This window comes from Geospiza fortis, unplaced genomic scaffold (genome assembly GCF_000277835.1).
Source record: "Geospiza fortis unplaced genomic scaffold, GeoFor_1.0 scaffold112, whole genome shotgun sequence".
Classification (NCBI taxonomy): domain Eukaryota; kingdom Metazoa; phylum Chordata; class Aves; order Passeriformes; family Thraupidae; genus Geospiza; species Geospiza fortis.
In genome coordinates, this window is record NW_005054298.1 from 3,053,179 (window position 1) to 3,077,824 (window position 24,646).

Below are 24,646 nucleotides of genomic sequence, written 5' to 3' on the forward strand. Positions count from 1 at the left end.
AGACCTCCAAGATCATTGAGTCCAACCCAGCCCCAACACCTCAACTAAACCCTGGCACCCAGTGCCACATCCAATCTCTTCTTAAACACATGAACACATGGCCAGGGTGTCATAGCTTTAGGGGCAGTCCCCAAGTGAAGGTGCAATAGTGTCTGATTCAATCCAGGAACTAAATTTTTACCACACTTTTAAAGTGAAAGTAAATACATGGGTCATCAATGAAGTGATGTGCCTCACATACATTTCAGCGCTCAAACACATTTCAGTGGGTCATAGCTATAATTCTTGATACATTTTTTATTTTTTATTTTTTATTTTTAGGTAGAAAACAGGTGTCAGTGTTCTGCCACAGGTGTGCTTTCTGTGAGATAGCACTTTAAGTCTACTTGAGCATCATTATAGTAGAGACTCAAACAGTTTAGATCTTAATTGATATTAATAGGAATAACCCTCAATGACATGAACTTGGCAAGCCAGAAATTGCAGCTGTTCTCAGCAGTAGTGGCAGTAACAAAGATAATTAATTGTTTTTCCCTGGGAGATATATTTAGATTGTACAAACTAAATATTCCGTTCCCTGAGCCCTAATTCAGGCTTGTATTTGTTCTGTAAATACAGGAAGTGAAATGAAAGTTAATATTTTTTGACTGTCACACCACAATGTCAGCTATTGCAATTATTTTGGAGAAATAAAGTATTTAAAATATTTATTACATGTCTTCCAATAATAAATTCAGCAGTTGATGTTGTGTATGATTTTTGTCAGCATAAAATGAGTAATAATTTGATATTTTTAATTTTTTTGTTGGTGTATAAGAGCTGGTACTTCATCTGGCCCCAGCAGTAATGTGCAAAGGGGATCATATTGGATATAGCAGAGCACGTGTTCCTGGCAGAGTTTTAGACAAAAAGTATTCCTGAGTGAGCACAACTTCATTTGCTAAGAACTTGCCGTCAGCATTATAATCCTCCTGGATTATTAAAGAATACATCAAGGTTCAGTTTTGAAGTGCACAGGGATGTGTTAATGGCACTGTAAAATGTTTATACCCATCGTGCAGGTGGCCTCTGCCTGGGTTATTGATTGCCAGGCTTTAAATTCTTTCCGTTTTGCTTAAATAAGAGTGGGAAGGAATCTTCACAGATCCTTCCCCTGTCTCAGCTGAAAGTGGGCTGAGCCACCTGGGGAGTATTTACTTCTGGTGCTGGTCCTTGAAGCTGTAATAGACACCCCCACAAGAATGTATATTCATATGCTCTAAGTGTGTGGTTTTTATTAACACTTATTTTAATAGTGGTTGTAAAACTCATGCATTTAAATGCAGTTCTTTAAAGCAATGGCATTTTGAGCAAGGGTTTCTTTCACTGGTTATTTATTTCTACAATAGAAAGTCTCTGGTGTGGGTGTAATTTTGTCTACACTGATAACATCCACCCTGAAAATGTAACATGCATGGGATGCTCTGTTGCTCGCTATGAAAGTAATTTTCTATTGCAGGTTTTAAATCTCTGATATCCTAAAAACGTGGAGCTGCCTCAGGTTGGGCTGGACACAGAGGCAGCAGCTCTGAGCAATGCAGGTGCCCTTCAGCACCTCCACAACTGCCTCCCTTCACAGTCAAGAAATGAGGCTTTATTTCCCCAAACTAATATTGCACTAAACCACCAATCTAAACATTTACCTTTGTGATGTAAATATTTCCTAAGCTCAGCTTCTTTCAAATCCTGCAGTTATTTGAGCTGTTCAGGGAGAGGCACGGACTTTGCAGCAGGAAAATGTGTTCTTTATGAATGGGATGAAGCTCTTTTCTTCACTTGCATCTTAAATGCAATCTAAATGATCCATCATGCCCTGCACACAGCAAAAGCAATAGGTATGATGAAAGTCTGATTACATATAATCAGCAGCAGTAGTGATTTGAATGTTTTGTCCTGTATTTTCCCTCAGCCTACTGCCCAGAAAAGCTGCTCCTTTAGTGTATTGAAAGAATTTACTTGAGTTCATCAACTGGGTTAGTTCAGAACCCCATTTCTCTGGTTCTCCCTTGGGACTTTTGACCATTACATTGCTGGAATATCATTTGCTTTGGATGCTTATTAAAAATATTAACAATATTGCACAATCTAGGCTGGCATTCAGGTCCACAGCTTCTTAACAGCAGTGGATTTGAGAGGTAAAACTGGTTTTTTACCTCTATGCCTTAAAGTACAGAGAACTGTTCTTAACAAACCACCAGCTGGGGGAAACTTGGAAATGGATGCCGCTAAAAAAAAAACACTTAAGAAGTATTGTTATTGCTGTGGTCATAGATCAAGCCAAACTATCTCTTTCTGGAGGGTGTGCACATACATTCTGCAGGAATTGTTAAGGATAAACCAGTGCAGCACTAACAGAGCAGTCCCCTCAGTAATTCCCTGACTTGAGCCCACTCACAAGTGAAATCATTGTGCTGCAGAGCTCTGAAGCTGTGTCTGTCTTCTGGGGAAAATTGCCTGCTTGTACGCTTCTGCATCTCTTTCTTTCCTGCTGCTCGAATATAATTAAATATGCTAGAATATAATTAAAGTTGCTAAAAATACATGCTTTCTAATATTGTTTTTTCTGTGTAGGCGGCTGCTGTTACTCTGTTCTCAGGGGAGGAGATGGTATAAAGATGAGTGTCACTTAACTCTATTAAGTGGTCCATTTTGCACAGGGATGTAAAAGCTCCTTACTTGTGGCCTGATCCAAAGTCCCATGGAGTTTTTAAATTTATATATATGCATACATATATATATATTCAGTGGAGTCTGCTGGCTTTGTTATTTTTACAGAAGCATTTTTTCCCCATCAGAAGAGAGGAGATTTCTGAACTGAAAACTACCACTTTCATGTTAGCTGTGAGAATTTACATTCTTAGTGCTGAGGAAATTAGTAGAACAAGCAGGGCCATAATTACTGTGCTTTTACAATACCGACATTGTACCTAATTAGGGTTTAGTCTACAGAACACTCTGTAATGTTTGTTTAATAATCCCAGCAGACATAGTTTGAGTTTTTGCAGCACCTGGATGTAGCTGGGGACAACCATGGAAGTGACAGTTGACAAGATTTTAGGTATTTTACAGTATAAACTAATGGCTCGCCCTCGATATGCATGAAATCAGTTAAGGGGGAGCTGGAATCAGCATTTAGAGGCAAAGCAGCTCAATGCAAAGAGAGTCTTTGTTCACTTTTTTGTGTGGTAAAACCAGGGCTTAATTTTCTCTTCACAATCTCTGCAGCTCACAAAGCCGGTAATAAAATCCTCAGCACCCCTGCTGATGAAGTCAAATCTGCTATTGCTAACAAAGGTTAAACATCCATCATCTTTTGACCTGCTAAAATTATTCCATCTGCAGGTTTGATCCTGAATTTACCACCTGTCCCATGCCTTTTAGTTTCTATTTAAAGATGACCGATTTTTTCTGAATATGAAGTTCTTTATTTCCTTTCCTGCCTCCTCAGCCATCATTTAAATTGTAATTATCGTTTCCTCACATATGGAAAGTCTCAAAAATAACTTAGAGATTTTTGGATAGAGAGGGGACAGAGAGGACCCTGAGTCTGTGTTTGTGATGGATTTCCTCCAGCCTGTTCTGTGGTGAGAACTTCCCCTATGAAACCTGGGTCTGTCATATTTGTTCAGGTGTCCACCAACTCCTTGTTCAGCACATCAGGGTTATGAGCCTCATTTCCATGACCGTGGTGGAATTTCTTAAAAGTAAAAGTTTTCTTGGCCACCCTTCAGTCCCCAGACTCCAGGACTGATTGAAGAAAGCAGTTACATCAAAAATTAAATTATTTCTTCCTTGGTTTTTGTGCAACTAAAACATTTACTCTGTGTGTAATCCTGCATCCCATCCTATCGATTCTGTTCCTGATACTGTCTTTAATTTTCTAATTGCCTGTTTCTCTTGATCATCCTGTGTGACACAAATAGCCTCAGGGATGGCAGGGATTTGAAAAAGCAGTAGCTGAGGAAAGCCTTCCCACAGGAATGCTGCCTTTGAATTAAATGTTTCCTCCATAAGGATATGTGGGGGTCTTTCAATTTTTGTCAAGTGTCCAAATGTCTTGGCTAGAAACTTTTAAAATTATTTTGACCAAGTTGCTTGATAACATATCCATAGTTGTCTGTTTCCCTTGTATCTGTTTTGATAACTGTTTTTTTTACAGAATTATAATAGACATTATCTTAATAAATCAAAGGAATAATTATCCAAACTGATGGTTCCTTGGATTTTGTTTGCCTTTGAATAATTCAATGTTTAATTTACATATAATTGTATTAATTTTTTTTTTAACATCAGTAGATAAATGGTTTATGATTTTTTTTAGTAACATTTAATAATTTTGAGCAGTAGTACTTGGTTTTCCTTGCATGATGAACCAGTGGTGACTGTAGAATGCAACTTAGGACAAGAGCTTGTTCCTGCAGCAAAGCTCTTGACAGAGAAAGGTGACTCTTGGCTCCCTTTAAAAAAAAAAAAAGGGTTTTGTTATCAGTCCAGTCTTGAAGTCTGTAATCATCTTCTCATCCTTTTATCAATCCAACTCCTCTCCTTAGTGTGAGGCTTGGGCCATTTCCTCCTTGTTTCTGAGGAGCCAGTGGGTGGATGGGCTCATTAATCCTGCCTGTGGTCACTCACAGTGGGGCAATAAATCCAAGCAGAGAGGGTTTCACCACTTGTTTGTAGGTAGCTGAGTGACACCAGGCTGATGTCACATCTGTCTTTTACTTTTTACTTTGATCCTTCTTTGTAGCGTGGACTTTTTGGGTGAAATGCAAGCTGCCCTGCAAAATACCATTTAAAATATTTTAGCAGAAACCTTTTGCTAAATGTTGTGTCTTGCTGCCTGTGAATAATATTTTTGCCTGTTCTGAAAATAACATTGAAGACCTACTGATAGCAGCACCTAATATCACAATACATTGCTCTCTAGTGGTGTGAAAATTATTATTCAGTGTATGCATTTCCAAATTACACCTTAAATTATCGGTCTTGGATCATGCTATCAAGAAAGTCAGACCTGAACTGCAGAAGATCGCAATTGTAACTACTTTCCCAACTGTTAAATTGCAATTAAATCTATATTAAGTGACCCTTTGGTGTGCCTTTTACTTAATTCTTACAATTTAACTTAGAACTGTTGATTGTAGTTATTTAAAATAATGGATACAATTTCAGTAGGGCCCAGCATAAATGTGTAGGATTAGAGTAATTTTTTAAAGGTTTATATGGGAAACAGATTATTTTAGTTACAAGTTTCTAATATGACTATTATATTTTTAATATTTGGTGACATCCAACCTGAATAAAATAGTTTACCCTGGTAATGAGATTTTCCTTCTAGCTCTTTATATAGACACTATTTAGAAAGGAATTTTAGCCTGGTTTTCCCCTAGTTCTTTCACGCTTTTAATAACTAAGTATAGTTTAAAGTTATCTTATTATTTAACACCATTTCCCTGTAGATTAATTATCCTAATATAAAACAAATGTGTATTAAACATATGCAGTTGCTTACGGAAGCAGATTTGGCTGTTCCATTTAATATAAGTCTCTTCTTGCAGAAAACAAACCCGTCATATTTAAGATTTCTCTGGTCATTAAAACCGAATTATGTAATAGGCTTCCATCTGCTATTGAAACCTGTTCATCATTATTTTGTGTCATTTCAAGTGGGAGCATTCTGAGCAATGCTTAGTGACAGCAGGCTTGGCTCTCCTGGCAGGGTAGGACACGGCTTCCTTCCTTTTGAGCTGCAAAAATGAATGCATTGCCTTCTGAGAAGGTTTTCTCCAAGAGTTTGGTTCTCACTTCTCCAGCCTTGGCATCTTCTGGAAAATTCTGTGTTTTATTTGTGCTGTTAAACTGTGTGCAAGTTGGAATCTCCTCCCTGTGTCCCCCCCAGCCCTTTGTGTTAACTACTGCAGGATAATTCAGCGCTGCCGTCCATCAGCCCCACCCTGTCTGGGGACACTGATGGTGCTGAGCAGAGCAGGCAGCACTCAGTGGTGGCACTGGAGTGACACAGCAGTGGGCAGGGAGGATGGATGGTCCCGTGCTGCTGCTCTAGAGCAGAATCTGGGTAAATGGGATCAGAGCCTGCTGGAGCAGATACAGGATCTGCTGGAAGAGGAGCCAGGCAGGGCAGGAATTCCACTGCTGCATCCAAGAGCTGCATGGACAACCTGTGAGGGAGCTGGACTGGGGAGCTTCATGAGAACAAACCATTCAGCTGGTAGAAGATTATCTGATTTAAGGATTAACTTTTTTGGTATCCTATCCAAGATGAATTTTTGGGTATGGCAAAAGGAATAAAATTTGTGCTTGAGTCCTAAAACAAGCAAGCAAATCAAGCAGCAATGCTAACACAGCCTCAACATCTTCCTCCAGGGAAATAAAAGAGAAAGTAAAGAAGATGGTTCAATTCAATCCAGATACTTTATAATTCCTTCCTTACTGCTTTTAATTTTTTAATCCTTTATGGTAACTTATTTTCTCTGTTTTCTCAGTATAACTTTGTTTTCCCAATTATGCAGTCATCTGAGACACCTAGATCTTACCTATCTATATCTTTCCCTCATAAAATTATCTGTGCTTTAAAAGAAAACTGATAACTTTACTTTTATTCAAAGTGAGGGTAAGTAGAGCCTATTTTTTTCTTTTCAATATTCCCATAATGTTCCCAGTATCTTAAAATATCTCAACAGTTTATGTGCTTTTCCTTCCTTGTGTAGACAGATGTCATTCTATTACAGTTTGAAGTATATTCAAGTGAAATGGCTTTGTGATGTTTTACATGGTAAGAAAACTACCAAATTAAAACAATGACATCATTGATTACCCTTTGATAGATGAAATTTATCTAAATTAATTATCTTTTAGTATTTGCTAAAAACGTTCATATGTGAAAATTCACGATGATAGAACATCTGCTCAGCAGAGGGCTTATCAAAGGTATTGTAATAAGCTATGTAACGAATGTTTCAGCCTTCAAAAGAGAAAATATTTTGTGTGGCATTTATTTAAATAATCTGTCTCAAGTTGGGATTTCCATCCCGCTTTAAGAAAAAGAAGCAATTTTGTTGTGGAAATGTTATAATTGAATTTGGAAGCTTTACAGCTCAGTGAAGGAAGAAGTGTAAGTTGGAAATATCTAAATTCCAAGAACTAGGAGATGAAAAAGATTCATTTGAAGTCCTGCTTGGAGGCACAGCGAGTGGCGCACTGTGGCGCGCTGGGTTTGAAATTGCGCCGGGTGACTTGTCCTCAGTCCCCATCCGTCTGCTCATTCCTTGTGCTCTTCAGGAGTTTGCCTGTCAGACCTTCTGGAGGTTTGATCCTGGGAGCAGCTGAAAACCTCAGTGTTTTCTCCATTGAGCCTCCTGATGAAGCAGGGAACACGTCTGTGTACAAGAAATGTGTTGTTCAAGTCATGGCTCCTAGAATTCCTTTTTCATGTGAAAGTTTGTGTTGCTTATCCAAATGTGGTGGTGTTCACAGGGGGCTTTGGATGAGGGAAGAGACGAGAATGTTGACCCCATGTTTCAGAAGGCTGGTTTATTATTTTATGATATATATTATATTAAAACTATACTAAAAGAATAGAAGAAAGGATTTCATCAGAAGGATAGCTAAGAATAGAAAAGGAATGATAACAAAGGCTTGTGACTGACCGAGACAGTCTGGACAGCTGGACTGTGATTGGCCATTAATTAGAAACAACCACATGAGACCGATCAGAGATGCACCTGTTGCATACCACAGCAGCAGATAATCATTGTTTGCATTTTGTTTCTGAGGCCTTTCAGCTTCTCAGGAGAAAAAGTCCTAAGGAAAGGATTTTTCATAAAATGTGTCTGTGACATCCAAGTGTATAGGAAGGGTTCTTATATAAGAGCTCCTGTGAAGGGTCTTTCTAAGATACTTGCCATCCCTTATAAAAACCTATTTTTTATTCCTGTATATTTATTAACTTTTTCAAGTTATTTTGCAAACATTTTTTCCTGTCAAATAGGAAATGAAATTACAATTTTATGAGCACACTATGATAATACAGGCTAAGGTAGTGGAAAGGCTCAGAGGTTTTCATATTCCATATAAATGCTTTTTTCAAAGTCATTTTTTTCTCTGACATGGGGAAGAAAGAAGGGTTGTTTCAGTGGGAGCCTTTGAAGGCTTTCCACAAGCAAGAACATTTTTGCTCATGTTCACCCTGGCACTGGCTGTCAGCAGCTGAAAGGGCACCTTGTTGACTCTGCTACAGGGCTTGTCACTCCTCACACACAGAGGGATAAGTGATGGTCACTTTGACCCTCCACTCTGACATTTACATTGAATCCACGTCAGGCTGTTTGGAAAGAAGGACCACTTCACCCTGGGGAATGTCTTTGCATGTTTCCTCCAGCTTTCAAGGAGGTGAAGGATAATTGTGAAGAAAAGGTTCAGAGGGCGCTTGTTTGGCCTTCAGCCTCCTTTCTTTGTAGGGCTACTGGGAGCAGGGATTGGCAAATGGCAGGATTGCAGGTAATGTGTTTCTATTAGGGTCTCTATTGTGTTAGAGGAGGCACCTGGCTATTCTGTGGTATTTTTGAGCCATTAAGGAGCTTAACTATCATGTCATTTTGTAGTTTGCTGAGATAGGTATTTTTCTGTGACCCTTTGTTGATTAGATAAAAATTGGCTCAGGAATATTTGGGTGTTTCTCATTATCTTAGTATTTCTTAAATTTCTCTGTCCATAGATTGTGCCAAGCTGAGTTTGAATAACCTTCTCTTGCTCAAATCCAGGAGGGAACTTGGTGTCTCCACTCTTAATGGAAAAATGTTTTTGGCAAAGAAAGAGCCAAAAAACCCAAGAAACAAGACAGTCCCTACACTTATCACCTGCCCACTTCCAAAAATGCTCCAGGATTTTCATAATTCAATAGTTGTTTCTCATCTTCCTGTTAGTACTGACCTCTCTCAATATTTGCTTAATCTGATCCATGAATTATAGTAACACAGAGCAAGTCCAAAAAATATGAGGAAGTCTTGCAGCTGTGTGGTGTAAATAAGGAATTTGAGCATGAATATTATGGAGTGAGATCTAGGATGTCCAGTGTCACTCCACAGATGCCAAATAAGATGCCTGTGACCTTGCTGGATGGCAGATGTGAAGACTGAGGAAAGTTTACACATGGAATTTAAACACATGTGGCTTAAACTGAGCATATGGTGCTTTTACTGACAGGTACCTGTGCGTGAGCCTTGCTTATGGATAAAGCAATTAGCTGATTAGTAAATGCTGAATAAGTGATAACTATAATGCCTAGAGCTGAATAAATACACATAGAACATCTGTATTCCTGTTTAGAATGCTACATGTGAACACACCAGCAGCTTTCTAAGCCCCTTTGCATTGTGGAAGCACAAATCAGGGCTTGGTAGATCTTGTGAGAGATTTTTGGGTTCTGTAAATAAAATGTCATAACTTTGAACACAGCATTACACTGAACCAAGTAAGACAGAAATAAATGGTATCATAATAATATTTTTATACCCCGAATGTAAAACTCTGTTTGCTGTTTTGCAAGACGAATCTCAAGGATTTTGTCTGTAGTTTAGTGTGGCCAAAACATAAATGTTTTACTCTGTGCTGGGCTCTAAAAATGTAGATTTAACTCCAAAGGTATGAAAGATTTCAAAAGTGTTATATAAAAAGTCTGAAATTCATAAGTAGGAAATGCTGTGCATGCTTTTTCCTCACATCTCCCTTTCAGTTACAGTAATTTAGGTTTTAGTGTGTGATGAATTGTCATAAATTACTACCAGAATACATTTTTCAGCTTTGGAGTAAATTTTGCTGAAATTAATATGGAAACCCTCCCATGTTTCAGTGAGAGATCAAAGAAAATCCCAAATGGAAAACATGCTTTTGGGAGGGGGGAAAAATAGTTCTGAGTTCTTAAACTCTTGCAATGAAGATAACTTAATTAAAATCAAAGCAAAACTAATTAAGAACTTAAAAGTGGAAGTTTTTGGTTGCGTAACATCCCCGAAACATGGCAGGATGGATTTGTTATCATTGCCAGAATTCCTGGTCATACAGACAGGTGATGCCAGTGGATCCCAATGGAAGTGTACAGCTGGATTGCAGCTTTCTGACCACTCTTGGCCTTTCTGTTCTATTCCTGCTCAAAAAGGGGCTACTTTGGCAGGAAATTCCTTTTCTCTCCTATGATTTTTTTTCTGGGTATGCAGCTAAAGGACAAACCAGCGGAGGTCTATCAGTTTGTCATTTTTATTCATGGATTTCATGGTTCATTCCTTGATCTAACCATTCTCAAGTGGAAAAAGAAAGCATGCTCACACACATCCCCCTACTCTATGTGCATCTTTTCTTGCCCTCTTCATTGAAAATGGAGAGAGAATTGAAAATTTCAGCTTTTTTTGTTTGTTTGTTTCACTTGAAACACAGTGAAAATATTTTTTTAAGTGCAAAATTAAATGAAATCAATTAGTGAGGCATTCTTCCTTCTCACGGATCTTAAGGTATTACTATAAAAGCTTTTAAATATGATGTTCTGATGATCTCTAATCCTTGAGCATTCATTCCCATCGTGCTTGTATCATATCCTTCAAAAGCTTCTCTAGGAATGTGCTTTTTGGGTTAGCGTGCACATGTGGTTTTTCTGAATATTTAGTGAAAGCCTAATGAGCAGGCTCCCTGCTTTAGCAGATCAAGACTTTATTAGGCTGAGTTTTGCTCTTTGAAGAGCGTTGCCATATGGGAGGTTTGTTTTTTTGGGCTCTCTCAGGTGCTCTTGGCAGATGGAGCTGGAAGCGCTCGGAAGACAGAGCACCAAGCAGCTCCCATGGAAGTGGCTGGGGGGGTCACCAGGGCCACAGCAGGAGCCTGGCAGATCCACAGAGTGCCCAAGCAAGGACTGCTGGAAATGGGAAGCACAATTCTGGAATTCTGCAGCTTCTCTGGGCACCTGGTTCCTTGACCAAGGCAGTTCTTAATTACATTCACGGCAAATTGTTTCCAGTCTCGTGACTGAGCTGGAGAGCCCTCAATTATATAAATGTTATTTCCCATTTAGATCTGTTGACATGCTTTTCTTCATTGCATTCCCTCAAATAGGAAAGATCCAGATCCCTATGACCCTAAACAGTGACCACAGGCAGCGATCTTCATCCCTACTTATTTAGGAGCTGAATGCAAGTTTACAGAGGCAAATGCCTTTTTAATCCAGGAGCATTCCTGGTCCTGGCAGACATCACCCACTGCCTTGTGTGCTGGTTGGTTGATTGATTTGCTTCCTTTTTTTTTTTTTCTTTCTTTTAGCATCATAATGGAATTTTGATTTTCCAAGTTCAATGTAATTTCATACAATGTAATTATAGTTGCTTTCCTAATGAAGATTTTGAGCTTCGTCTTCTTTAAAAAAAAATTGTCTTAAAAAAAAATAAATCACCGTGTTTTTGGCTGTGAGAACATTGACTTTAAACAAAGGCACCAGGTTTTCTATTTCTTTTTTTAAACTTTCCTTCTAAGAGGCACTGCCAGGTGTTTGCAGCATAGGATGGGAGCATAGGAGTAGTATCCTTAGGGAGGCAAGGCTTTCATTTACCCATAGAGGGATGATTTCTCACCATCTGCTCTGCATCTCAGACAACTGGGATGTTAAAAACGTGAATTTTCCCATCCGCTGGGAGCTTTCCTGCACAGCTCACACATTACAGAAAGAGAAAGATGTCACTGAAAAGAGCTGTTTTACTTCTGGGCCATCATAGATGACTATTTTTCAGCAAGAGGGTTGTTGTGATTTTTTGTTTTATTTTTTTTAAAGCCCACTAATTAGTGCATGTTTGTAATTAACTGGTCAAATTCATTCTGTAAAGAAAACAGCTGAAAATAAAAATAGTTCTGTGGTTATGCAAAACAAAAACATTTGAGAAAGCACTTTCAGAGCCAATAAAACCCTGAGGTAATATTAAACTGCTAAACAAAATCTATTTTTCAAAGTGTTTTATAAGTTAGTGATTTTTTCACTCTGCTAAGTTTTTCTCAAGGTAGATAATATAAAAAGCTTAGATCTCCATAAATTCTGTATTGTTGCATAAAATGGAAAGAAATAAGTTAATAGTATGGAAATAGCTTAATTTTTTCATTTTTTAAAAAAGGTAGCAAATAAGCCTTTTTCAAGTACAAACATTCAACTCTGAGGTCAATGTGAAATTGCTTTTTACAACTTCTTTATCTCCAGTTACTTAGGCTATTTTAATAAACTTTGCCCAAAAGAGAAGCAAATGCAAGATTTTTTTTGTGTAGACATGTGTGACCATCTGCAGGTTTGAAAGAAGCAGTTGCACTGAGGAAGGGATAATCACCCTGCCAGGTTTTGTTGCAGACAAGATTTCTATTCTGTAGGTGCTGTACATGGAGTTATTTGGGGAGATTTGCTTGTGTGACCTTGACTGTAGAAGTGTTTTCACAACTTTACATTTCTATATTTATTCGGTAATATTTTCCACTTAGCTGTCAGTTCAGAAGCCTCTCTAAATAAATAAATAATTTTGTTACTCTTAATAATGAAAGAATTTTCAACTATTTTTTGCTCTGAGGAATAATCATTCCAGAGCTGAATAAATAAGTGGACATGTTTGGCAATGCTAGTTTTAATATTTCCAGGTCTGTTAGAAGCAGATGTGCATTACACAGAAAATTACAGTTCATCCTCTTGTAAAAGCAGAAATGTATCATGGGTTTCAAGCATACTCTAAAACCAAATATTTTAGAGTTCTTCTGTGTGTTTCTCACACTACTCTACATCTTTGAAATGCTAAAACTTGCCAAACTCCCTCCCTCTTTCTGACTTCCAGGATGGTTTTTCAAGATGTGCTATCAAAGCAGGGCCTTTAATCATCTCCCTGAAAGCTTTAAGCAAAACCACTCCATGTAAACTTCCACTCTTAATTATCCAGTTGCTCATTTTTGCTGTTGAGGGGAAGGAATTAAGATATAACAAAAATCCTTTCGTTCTTGCAGGCTTAAAAGAAGTTGTGATACAGTTATTTTAAGAAATATGAAATATATCTACATAGTAGTTGCAAATTTGGCTTGTTGTGAAATTGAATGGCATCAGTAGTTGAGAACCTGACCTTGGAAATGAGACCTGCACACAGGAAATTATTAAATTATTACTCTAATAAAGGATTTTTGTTGTTTTTTTCCTTTAGTGGTAATACATCCCGTGATTTTTGGAGGAACTGAGCCAATGGAGAGATCTATGAGTGGATTGGGTTTTGTCTCCTCCTTTATTCTTGGTTTTATGTCTTTGTGGCAGTATTGACTCCAGTGAAGTTATTTCTCTCTTGTGCCAGTGTAAGAATAATGAGGAAACCTTTTCCCAGCAATCTGCAATGTAACCTTGTGGAAGACACTACTGTAATTTATATATTGATAAAATGAATATAATATATTGCACAGAGGTTTTGTGAGCTTTAATTAATATTAGAATAGTTTTACATTGAATAATGATGGAATAGTCTTGAGTTAATTAACTCTAGATCTCAAGGACATCAGGCTGTGGTGGTTGAATGCAGCAGATAGAGTGGGTGTGCCAAACTTCCAGAATTGCCCTCTTTTAAAAGCCATTGTTTTCAAGGTGCCCCAGTGTTGACTTTAAATTCTTTGTTTGCTAATTTGTCATGTGAACTATAAAATAATTTTTATATAAAATGGAGGAAGGATATGGTCATTAAAAGGTGTCTAAGGAAATAGTTGAAAATAGATTTTTTTAAGTAGAACTTTTTTGGGTTTTTTTAAGTAGAACTTTGCTTGCAAAAATACATCTTGGAAAATTTGATTACTTGAAACAATTTAAAAATAATTTCTGTGGCAGGAGAGGCAAGTTGGGAACCTCCCTGCTGGTAACATGCCATTAAATCTTGTTGGTTTCTATCTAGTAAGCAAATTTACTTCATGCTGAAATATATAGAGAAAAGCAGATTTTCTTAAAATTTTATTCCATACAAGTAGTTCATGGTGATGTTGTTCCTGTCAGGTTGGAAGGGTGATGGGCAGCTCCCACTGAACCCTCAGCTGGATCTTAGAGCTCCCTAAGTGAGGGTATCAGATACCACTAAATTATTGCTTCATGTCATTCCTATCATTCGCTTTGATTTTTGCTTTTTGAATCGTTTTATCTCCACTTTTGATTTTCATTGTGCCATTTTATTTTTTCCCTTCACCTTTAACCATTTCACTCTAATCCATTCTCATTTCCAGAAGAGCACCCCTCGTGTGACGTAGGGGAGTTCCTGTGCCACGATGGTGTCACTTGTGTGTCCTGGCACTGGCTGTGTGACGGGGAGCCCGACTGTCCCGATGATTCTGATGAGTCCTTAGACACCTGTAAGTAAAGCTGAGAGGAGCTGCTCTTTGCTTTCATCTCCCTTTAAACTGAAACCTTTTCAGTCACACTGACTATACAACTGGAAGGGCAGATTCCATTTTGTTTGATCAATCCTGCATGGATGTTCTTGTTGAGGAACAGCAGGTTGAGGGGAGCAGGTTACATTCTTAGTGTGGGTGAGAGACACAAGCAATGGATGGGATGGAAGGTGTTTTGTTCTTGTGCCATTCTGTCACGAGCACTGGCACTGGAGCATGTGTGCCCTCTGCTCTCCCCCAGCTGCCCATGGGCTCAGAGGGACAGGCAGAGTCAGGCACAGGAAAATGTGCTCCTCTCAGTACATTTAGGGGGAGCTGGGGTGGAAGAGTGCAAAATATTTTCAATACAAATATGAAAAGCATACAAACATCAAAGGGAAAAATGAAAGATGATGTGAGAGCTGTGAGGGGGGAAATAAACAAAGAAAGGAAGATGATGGAAAGCTTTAATAAAGCATATTTAATTATAGTGAAGACCTTTTTGGGGTTTTTTTTTTGTTTTTAATGTGGCTAAGAGCTTTTGAACACCCGAGTAACAACCTTACAGACTTTTTTCTTATCAGCCTTGTAGACTACTGATGAGGTGTTATTAAATCTTAATGTTCCCTTGTTTCCTGTGTTCTGAGGAAAATGAGGGAATTTCCTGATTTTATCCCCAGGATAATCACTTAATGTAAGAGAAGAACCATGTATTTTGTATCAAAGCAATACTGACAATCAGGAAGGCTGGAAATGGGGTTTGCTGCTCAAAGAAAAAAAAATATCAAACATCAGACAGTATTTAGGAGTCTAAAATGAGGGACAGAAGCTGAAGATGTCTGGGAGCCATTTGTGTCTGGGCAAGCACTGCAGTGCTGATTGCAGCCTTCCTGCTCCAGAGCTTGTTCTCTGCTACTGATCACAAAATTGCCTCGGGGGCTGTGGCGAGGGTGCTCTGATTAACCACCCTCCACACACTGTGGGGTTCTCAGCCACAACATCCTGCAGTGGGAAGTGCTGGGCACAGCTGGGATTTTGTTACTGCACTGCTGACTGATTGCCCCCTTCTCTGATGTGTGTTTTCAAGCACAGTGTTGATATGTGCAGGTAGAAGTTTTTCTAATAATGAATATCGAGGTAGGAGCACACAAAGAGTCACACACAGAGTTTTTAACTTGCCTTCTGATATTCACCATGTAGTTCCAAATCCAAGAGTTTGCTGGATGCCCAGGTATTTTCTTCTTGAGAACTTCGCATGGTTTGTAAGACCTGCATTCAGCAATTCCATTTAAAATTGTGGCATAATAAAAACATGGCATTTGGAGTTTATTGATGGCTGGAAGAAAAGGGGAGGGAGTGGGAAAGAGAGTCTACACTTTTCCTAACATCAACCAGCATGGTTCTCTTGGAAGCTCCTTTCCCTTTGCAAATGTGAACAGTTTATGTCAGATGCTTTCCTTAGGCTGTCCTAAGCCAAAGGCAGGAGTCAGCACCCTGGCCTTTCTGGTTATAGAGAAGGAAGGTGCTTGAATCTTTATTCTTTTGCACCTTCCATGGCCCTTTGCTGAGGAGCTGCTGGGTAATGAGGTACCTGGGCCACGGCTGAGTGTGTGAGACAATAATTGCCTCAGGTCTGCTGCCCTCCCTCACCCTCGCAGTGTAACTCAGCCCAGGACTGAGTGAGCACCAAGGGACAGCGCTGGGGCACTGGGTGAAACTCTGTTACGTAATTGCTCACAATTTTGTATTGCACTGGATGGTTCTGTATGTTTTAGTCAGCACAATCTTCTGTCAAATTGTTGAAACGTGTGACTACTCTGGCTTCATTAGGTAAATTGTTTCTAATTAAAAATAATATAACACTCCTGATTTTTCCTGCTGATACTTGGCACCACAGAGTCTGTAGAAACTTAAAAATTACATTAAAAACATTCTTATGATATGTTTGATCCTTGGTGCTAATTCCAGGGATACAGCACATTCAGTTTTTGTGCACAATGCCATGTGTTTGTTTGTTTTAGATGGATTTGTTAGCTCTTTTTTGACTTGCATATGATGAATTATTTGGTGTAGCCTGACAGATATTGCTAGTTGTTCCCATAGCCGTAAACAAATGGATTTTGATTGATTTTCTGTGGATTTGTGCCTAGTAATAGGGTTTTCTGGGTTCTAATAATGTGCAAGCATTGATCAAAGCTTTTCCTGCAAGTGGAAGTTCTTAACTTCTCTCCTGTGGGGATTTCAAAGTCTAGAAAAGGAGAGAAATTCTCAAGTTGCAGCTTTTCCCATGGTGAGAATATGAGAAGTCTTATTAGTCTCATCACTCAAGCATCTATTTACAGAAAACATCCAGGAACTAAATATCTTTGTGAGCAATCTCCTGGTGATGTTTGAACCAAGTTTTGCAATGGAACCTGAAAGTTATTTGGCTGTACAAACACACATGATATGCCTGTATCTACTAATTGCCTCAGGAACCCACCTGAAATCCTACAATCTAGTAGGTCATTAGTGTTTATAAACACAAACATAGTGGTTTTACAAACACAAACCTGTGTTTATAAAGAGATCTGGGATGGGACAGAGAAGGGGGAAATGTGTGCACCTTATTTATTGTTAAATTCAGTGTCTGCTGGCAAAAGCTTGAGCAGGGCTCTGTGCAGGCACAACCTCCTTGAGCTGTCAGGGGTGTGCTGGGGGAGTCCTGGCTCTCAAAATCCTGTGTGTTCTTCTCAGGCAGCAGAAAGCTTCCAGCACCAGTCTGTTCCCCTTCTACTTCCCACCTTCCTCTAAATGGTCTCACAAACAGCTTGCTAAAATCACAAGTGAACTCCTACAGCACCTACACTTGTGCTCTAGTCCATTTCTTAGCAGCTGTAGTTCTTTCTGCTCTCTGAAGATGCTGTTTTTTACAGTACCAAGGTACCTCAGTAACTTATAATGAATAATTTAGTGAACAAATTCTGTTGCTTTTCTGTTCCAGAGTTGTTCATGAGAAAATTGATTTTTGAAAAATATAAAATGTATTAATAAAACTCTTGACCAAGTCATTTTTATGCCTTCTTGGGTGGTCTCTCGGTTGTTCATGGGTTTTTTTGCAAATAGTCGGGATTCAAAAATCAATTTACTCAACCTAATCAGATGATGCTGGGTTCTTCAGTAGGCTAAATCAGCAAGCTCACTGAAAATCAATAAAACTTTATCAGACAGCCCAGAATCTGGCCAGACAGTTTGGCTTTACAGATAGGAGGTTGATGCAAATGTTCAGAAGCAGGGCTCTGTTAAGAGGAAAAATAAAATGGCTGGCGGCAGACTCACCTGAAATGTGATTTTAGTGGGACAATTACAAAACTCAAAGCCATTGTTGAAAAGCATAGAGTTTAAAAACATAACATTGACCACAATTTGTATATTTGTATCATTAACTGACTGCACTACTGTGTGCTGTAGGCAGTAACCACTTATAAACATCAATGCAATACTCATTTTCTTGGGGATGGCTTTAGTGGTGTTTTTTGAGGCTTTTTTGGTTGTTTGTTTTATTTTTTGGTGTTTTGATTGGATTTTTTTGTCTTATTTTACCATTCTTGCCACTAGTGTTGGTCTTAAGCTGTAAGTATTTGCTATCTCAGCAACTGTAAGTAGAGAAATTCACTAATTTTTTTGTATCTTAAAGATCCAGTTTAAAACATTTTTTATGTGTGTTTTGTATTCCACAATTGTACCTCTCAGTAACATATTCATCCTAAGTAAGCCATGTCCAAGGAATACTGTGGTTTCTGAAACCAGACAAATATTTGATGTGATGTGCTATTACCTGCTTTTCTCCTCAGCCTCCTGCTAACAGAGCTGAGATCTGAAAGGTGCATTGGCAAATTACTCCTTCCATTTAGTACTTAAGGCTTTTTCTGTGTGTTTGCAGCTTCAGAACTCATCTGGCTTGCATGTTGTTTTCAAATCTGAGCTCACCAACCCCTCTCTGTCAGAATGCATTCTGCCAGGGCGAGGTGAAACAAAGGAGCAGGGAGAGAAGTTGGTTATTTCCTACAGCTTCTTTTTGAAACTGTGCACACTGATTGTGGTTGGGTATTGCAATGCCGGGTGCAGCAGCTCCAGCAAAGGCTGCTTGCTGTCTCTCAGCCATAAGAGAAAGATGCTGTAACAGTACCTGACAGCTGCCCTGTGAGGAGACACTTGAGGTCTGGAACGAGGTTCCCCTGAGCTCCTTTTGTATCCATCTGTGGCAGAACAGGCAGCAGAGCTCTGCAGCAGCACAGCTTCCCCCAAATACTGCTTGAATGCCATAAATAACCCAGAGGGAATAAACCTCTACAATATCAGATCTCCCATTAACAGAGCAGCGCTCTAAAAGGAACTGCCAAGTCCAAAAGTGCTTGATGCTCATTTATTTTAGCAGCAACAAAATCCTGAAAGCATTTCACTCCTCACAGCCAGACTGCAACTCTTGTCTCTCCTATTGTCCTCAACTGCCCTTTGTTTGTGATCCTGACACTGTTGCTCTGGTATTTGAGCTTTCCTAAATGTTATCCAAATACTGTTTGCATACCTTCCACCCACACAATTTATTTGTGGCTGACTGGCCCTGCATTGAAGCAACTCTGGTTGCCGTTAATAAATCATCAAATTTGAATGGTCCCTGTCTCGTAGTTTGAGTAGATGTACCCTTATTGTTGAATGTTGAAAGTACTTCTGATAATTATCTTCCTGTGGGATTTTAGGGAATGTCAGTGTCTATAATCATGATTCAACTGAAGTTGGAGGAGCAAAAGAGATGCAGCAATCAGAAGTGCCTTGTTTAAAAGCTTGAGTCTCACTTTGGTTGCTAAAAGTGTGCCTTTCATTCTCTGGATGCTAATTATGGCAGACTAGTTTCAGAAGCTTAAAAATTGTTAATTGGGTACCTCTGTTGTAGTTCTTTTACCAGCAAAGGAAAAGATAATTGGATGCAATGTTGCTCTTGTGGTATGAAACAATAAAGATAAAATTTCCTAAAGCTCCTAATTCTTTTATGAGTAGATTCATTGAAATTCAATAGAAGCTGGGATCCCAAACCACTCTTTAGTAGCTTTGGAAAATCCCAGCTCAATAAATAATGTGCATACATTGAAGGTGCACTGCCATAAAGCTGCTAAAGGTAAATGAAGAAAATGCTGGACATGAGGGGAAAATGTGGTCTTGTGTTTTCACTCTTCAGAATTTTGGTGTGTGTAGTTACTGTTGAACAAGCAATCTTCTATATAAAATACTTCTTCACACCTATTTTTCAGCAAGATATTTGAACATGTTACTGGCCAGATATTAATTTAATCTGATTTGAGATGATGAATGGGTATTCCCTTTTTTTCTGTGCATCAGGATTGTTCCTATCAGTAGTGCAGAACTTCTGAAGCTGTTGTAGGAAATGAACCACAGCAAAATGACAAATGTCAACAAATTTTATCCAACTGCTGCTAGTTTACATAAAATTAAGTTAAATGCTTAATGCAGCAATACAGTATTGCCAGCTTTTATGTTAGCTGGTGAGAAATGTTTCTGACAGAACAAGATGAATATTTTGAAGGAATATTAACTTTCCTGATACTATTTTTACAGACCTGAAACAGAGCACACTTCCCACTGAAGCTCTTCTTGCAGTTTACCCTGGCAAAGCTTCTGTGGCTGGTGAACACTGGTAAAGAAAAGATTTATAAAGGCATTTTTATTGTGGCTGAGCCTTTGCCATCCTATTTACTGGCACATAGCCTGTCAGGGCTGCTGGCTTCATCCCATCCAGGGAGTTTGCTGTTGGCCCCTGGAAAACATCTCATGGCTGTGACCTGGGCTTCAGCTTTTGACCTCATTTTCTCCTTACTCCATCATTTGGAAAACCAGAGAGCTCAGCCCTTCCAGGAAATGTGGTTTTGCTGGGGTGATGGGGTTGCTGATGCTCTGATAGTTAATGGGGTATTAGAGCAAACAGTCTGGAAAGGATGGGTGTCCATGGCGCTAAGCCCTTTGGGAAGGTTACCCAAAGCACCCCAGTGAGACAAACCCTGCTCTGCCATCAGTGTGGAGGAGCTCAGCCTGTTCCACTGGGGTGTTTGGGGCTGCTCTTGATGATGCCCAGTTGTCATCCTGAGTGGGATCATTCTTGGAGGATGTTCCTGCCTTTCTCTCCACTGATTCTGCTCCTTTTGCCTCTGGGCTCCCCATCTTTGGCTGCTGGGAGCACTTCCCTGGGGCCAGGGGATAACTTTGATGTTTTTACATTTACTTCCTGCCACAGCCAGCATATAGGCAGAGCTGTTGAGGCTCCAGAGAACATTTAGAGGCAATTCCTTTTTATAATTTCCCAGTGGGCTCTAATGCTGCTTCTGAGGCATGAGCACATTGTCCCATCACTGGGATACAACATTTGCCTTCTCTACATAAATTAGTTTATTCACGTTTTTTTTTTTTTTCAGGGGGAGTGACTTTAAATACTTGGTGGGATTAGACAGTGTCAGGTAACACCATGGGAACTAAAATTTGCACCAGACTGAACAGAAGGATCTTGGAAAGAGCAAGGTGTGAGTCTGTGCAACTTGAATCAGAAATGTAGAGATTCTCATTCCTGGTGAGTCAGGCACTGCTGCCTGAGCTCTAAAGGGCTGGCAACAGCAGCTTGGCCCCCAGCAGCTTCATTAAGCAAGGGCCTACAATTTCAGCTTTCTGAATAAAAAGCAATTTTTCTTAAGTAATTATTTTGCAAATGTCCTGCTACACTCGGGTATACATTGGAATTTGGCAGGGAATAGAATTACTTGCTTCGGCTAATTTTCTTTAAAGCATTTTAAAGACTAAAATGCTCAGTTACATTTTGCGTTTTGTTTTTCTATTTTATTTTCTGTTCTGTGTATTCATTTCACTTTGGTTTCCAGTCTGAAAGTTCTTTAGCATTGTCCTTTACATAGTCCAAACACCCAAACCTGTTCAGCCAAATATAATTACCTTAGAAAATAGTTGAAGACTGAATTTTATTATCATTCTGAAGTTGGCATGATACATATGCAGATATTTAAACAGTTATTTATACCTTCAAATATAAACTGTTACATTAACTCTTACTGTAGTGAATTATTTTTGGTAAAGTGAGCTCATTTCTGGTGTGCCAGGAATTATTTTTGCCTTGCAAATATATAGCAAAAGATTTGTGTGGTGCACCTAAAGTTTAAGAAAGAAGAGTTCCTTTGTTTTTTAAATGCTTCAGTGCATAGTAAGAGAATAACCTTATACAACATTTTCACTTCTATTCAACAAAGTGCTCGAGTTTGCCACCATCTGAGTACACAAAATGCAGTGTAATGCATAAAATTAGATTTCATTTTGCCTTTGCACATGGTGAAAAATATTCAAAATCTTTAATTATGAATTTCGGGGGTTGATGATGTCCAAACCACAATGTTTCTACTCTATGTCAAAGATGAGAACCACATGTGGAGGAATCATGGGCATGTTATTGCACAGAAACTCAGCAAGCCCTGGCAAGAGGTCCAGGATCAAATAAGTGTAATTTCTGTGGCTGTGTATTTTCCTTTGGAATAAGGTAAGCAACAAGAAGTTCAGTGTTGAAGGATGTAAAGGTCATTGTATCTCTCAGTGACACAGTTATTAGAAATACTACCTCCTTTTTTTTGCCTGTGCCTGATTATCCTGAGCATGATTTTCCAAAGTGATTTATGGGGAATTCAATTAAATGACTGCCAGCAAAATGAGCTTCTTTTGAGGTCTGTGGAAACATGGAGATGTAATCCAAGGCCAGCACAGAGCCTTTGAAGGGTGATACCCAATACCTAAAACTCTGAAACAGCTCATTTATGGATTAATTGCTTGCTAAAATTGCAGTTCCTACATAGAGGCAGACCTAATGTGATATATACTCAAAAGACGAGAAAATTAAAAGATCAATCTTTTGAAAAACCTATAAAAGTAAATTATACTTTGAGGAAAACTTTGTTTTTAAGTTTTTTAACCCAAAACAATTTTATTTTCATACCTAAGCTATTAATTATACCCCCCCCAAAAAAACTAAGAAAAGAATTGCCCATGGGGAGAGAAGAGATAGAAAGATGTGGCACAGTTTGTCTTTCCTGAGGTTGTGCTGGCTGTTAAGCTGAGCCTAATGGCTTTCGTTTTTCTTTCTAAGAATTGACCTCCTTGACAGCATTTGGCCACGAGTGAGACACTTGTTTCAGTGTGAGGCATGGTTTGAGTGTGGGCTGTCTGTCAGGTACAGGGGCTGTGCTCTCTGCTTTCACAGGAGAGATGTGTCTGAGCTCAACAGGAGCCCTGTGGATCAAAGAACTGCACCTCTGAGTTACACTGGGGCAGAAAAATGTCCCCAAAGGGGCCAGGAACTGGTCACCAGGCAAGTGAGGGAGCAGAGATGTGAGCTGGGTGTTTGGGCTTTTTTCACAAACCCTTTATGATATTTTGTTCCCCATTTCCATGCACATTTACTTACAATCCATTTAATTTGTGTTCTATTTAACAACGGTTTTATTTTTTTTAATTTTCTTTTCTCCTCTTTTATATTTATGTCCTTGCAAATCTCTCAAGGCCTTCTGTACATCAGCTGATCCCTGTAGCACTGCATTTTCACACAGTATTTTGTTTCTCCCTAATCCTTGCTGTTGCTTTATTCATTACTTTCACACTTTCCTTGCTTTTTTTCTTAGTTCTGCTGACAAACTATTAAAACTGCTATGAAAACTATTTTTCATTTTCCATGTTCCTTTATTTTTCCTCTCTCATGAACAGGTTCCCTTTCCCCTCTCATAGGTCTCATCAATTTTGCTGATACCCAAACCTACTCATTCATTTTGTCTCAGTTTTTCATCCCATTACCAGTCCTTTGTGCCTTGCTGTCCTGTGATGCTGTTGTTCTAGAGTCAACATGAGGAAGAGAGAATATTTTGGGAAATGAGGAATGCACCTTTTGCAGGATAATTCAGCCATATCCCAGAGCTGATTGTGAGAGTGTTGATTTTTAGGCTGTCATTTAGGCTTTCTCTGCCAGGAACAGCTCTGGTGTAAGGGAAGTGGAGAAATTGCTGTATCGCAGCAATGTCTAATCAATAGACATTGACAAAATGTAGAAACATATTTAGGAGAAAACATAAGAATATAGCTTCATCAAACCCCTTCTTGGCTCTGCTGACATCAAAAGGTAATTTTTGATAACACAGGGATTTAGAAATTACAGCAATCTTGGGTATGAAATGGCTTGTTGAAAGGTTTTTATCTGCGGTGATGCTACTTCACCCAATTGCACTGAGGCTCATTACAGATGTTTATAATTATAATGATGCATCTGGCCTGTAGATCCTACACTGGGAGAAATGTCATGGACTTAAATAGAGGGCAGGATGGATTTCTTATTTGTCACTTGAAATTGCCAGGGTAATAATCATTTTTCTTCTCCTTCAAAATTACCGATGAACACAACTCTCATTAGCAAGCAGATGAATTTCTGGAAGAAAGGTAAAATTACTTTTTTTTTGAAAATGGGGCTGTGATTTAAAGTAAGAGTTTGTATATGTTTGTATTGATGACATGCACAGTAATTTTAGTCAGCAAAGAGGGCACTTTGCCATAGATGAAGAAACAGTGCAAGACCAAAACCTCTGCTCACAAAGAGTAGTGCATAACTATGGCAGAGGGGTGGAACTTAATGAAGCAGAAAAGGAAAAGATAAAAAATAATTTCAAACAAGTAGAGGTTTTATAAGTATTTAATTCCTTATGTTAACTTACAAATGTGCAGGTCTAATCCAGAAGAGCCCATGTTTTAGCAGCTCTTACTCATGCCTGTTGTGGTGTGAAGCAATATCCTGTTTCACCTATCCCAGTCCCTCAGGTGCGCCAACCTCTCCTTTCCCCTCCCCCTTGCCTCCTGCTAAGTGCTGTCTATCAAGCTTAACATTCCAGCAAGGGCGTCCTGTGATTGGCAAAAGTTCAAGGGATGCTTCTCAGCCCTGAGGTCATTGGCCTAGCCAAGTGTCACTTGTCCCTTGAGACTCCCCCCTCCCACCTGGTGCCATACCTGCCCCTTTCCTCCCCCTCCCCCCGAGCTTAAAAGGACACTGAGACCATGCAGTCAGGATTCTGTTGGAGCTGTTACCAAGATTCAGAGATCTGTGACCCTGGAACAAAAC

At 39.1% G+C, this 24,646-nt stretch overlaps 1 protein-coding gene across 1 annotated transcript in view; it reads left to right on the plus strand.

The window, feature by feature from the left end:
- The first annotated feature begins 7,207 nt into the window (after positions 1 to 7,207).
- LRP1B (LDL receptor related protein 1B) overlaps positions 7,208 to 24,646 on the plus strand; it is a 481,313-nt gene continuing 463,874 nt past the window's right edge. The window contains exons 1-2 of the mRNA XM_031057232.1: positions 7,208 to 7,496; positions 14,308 to 14,433. Coding sequence (XP_030913092.1) covers positions 7,208 to 7,496; positions 14,308 to 14,433 — 415 coding nt within the window. The remainder of the gene's footprint in view (positions 7,497 to 14,307; positions 14,434 to 24,646) is intronic.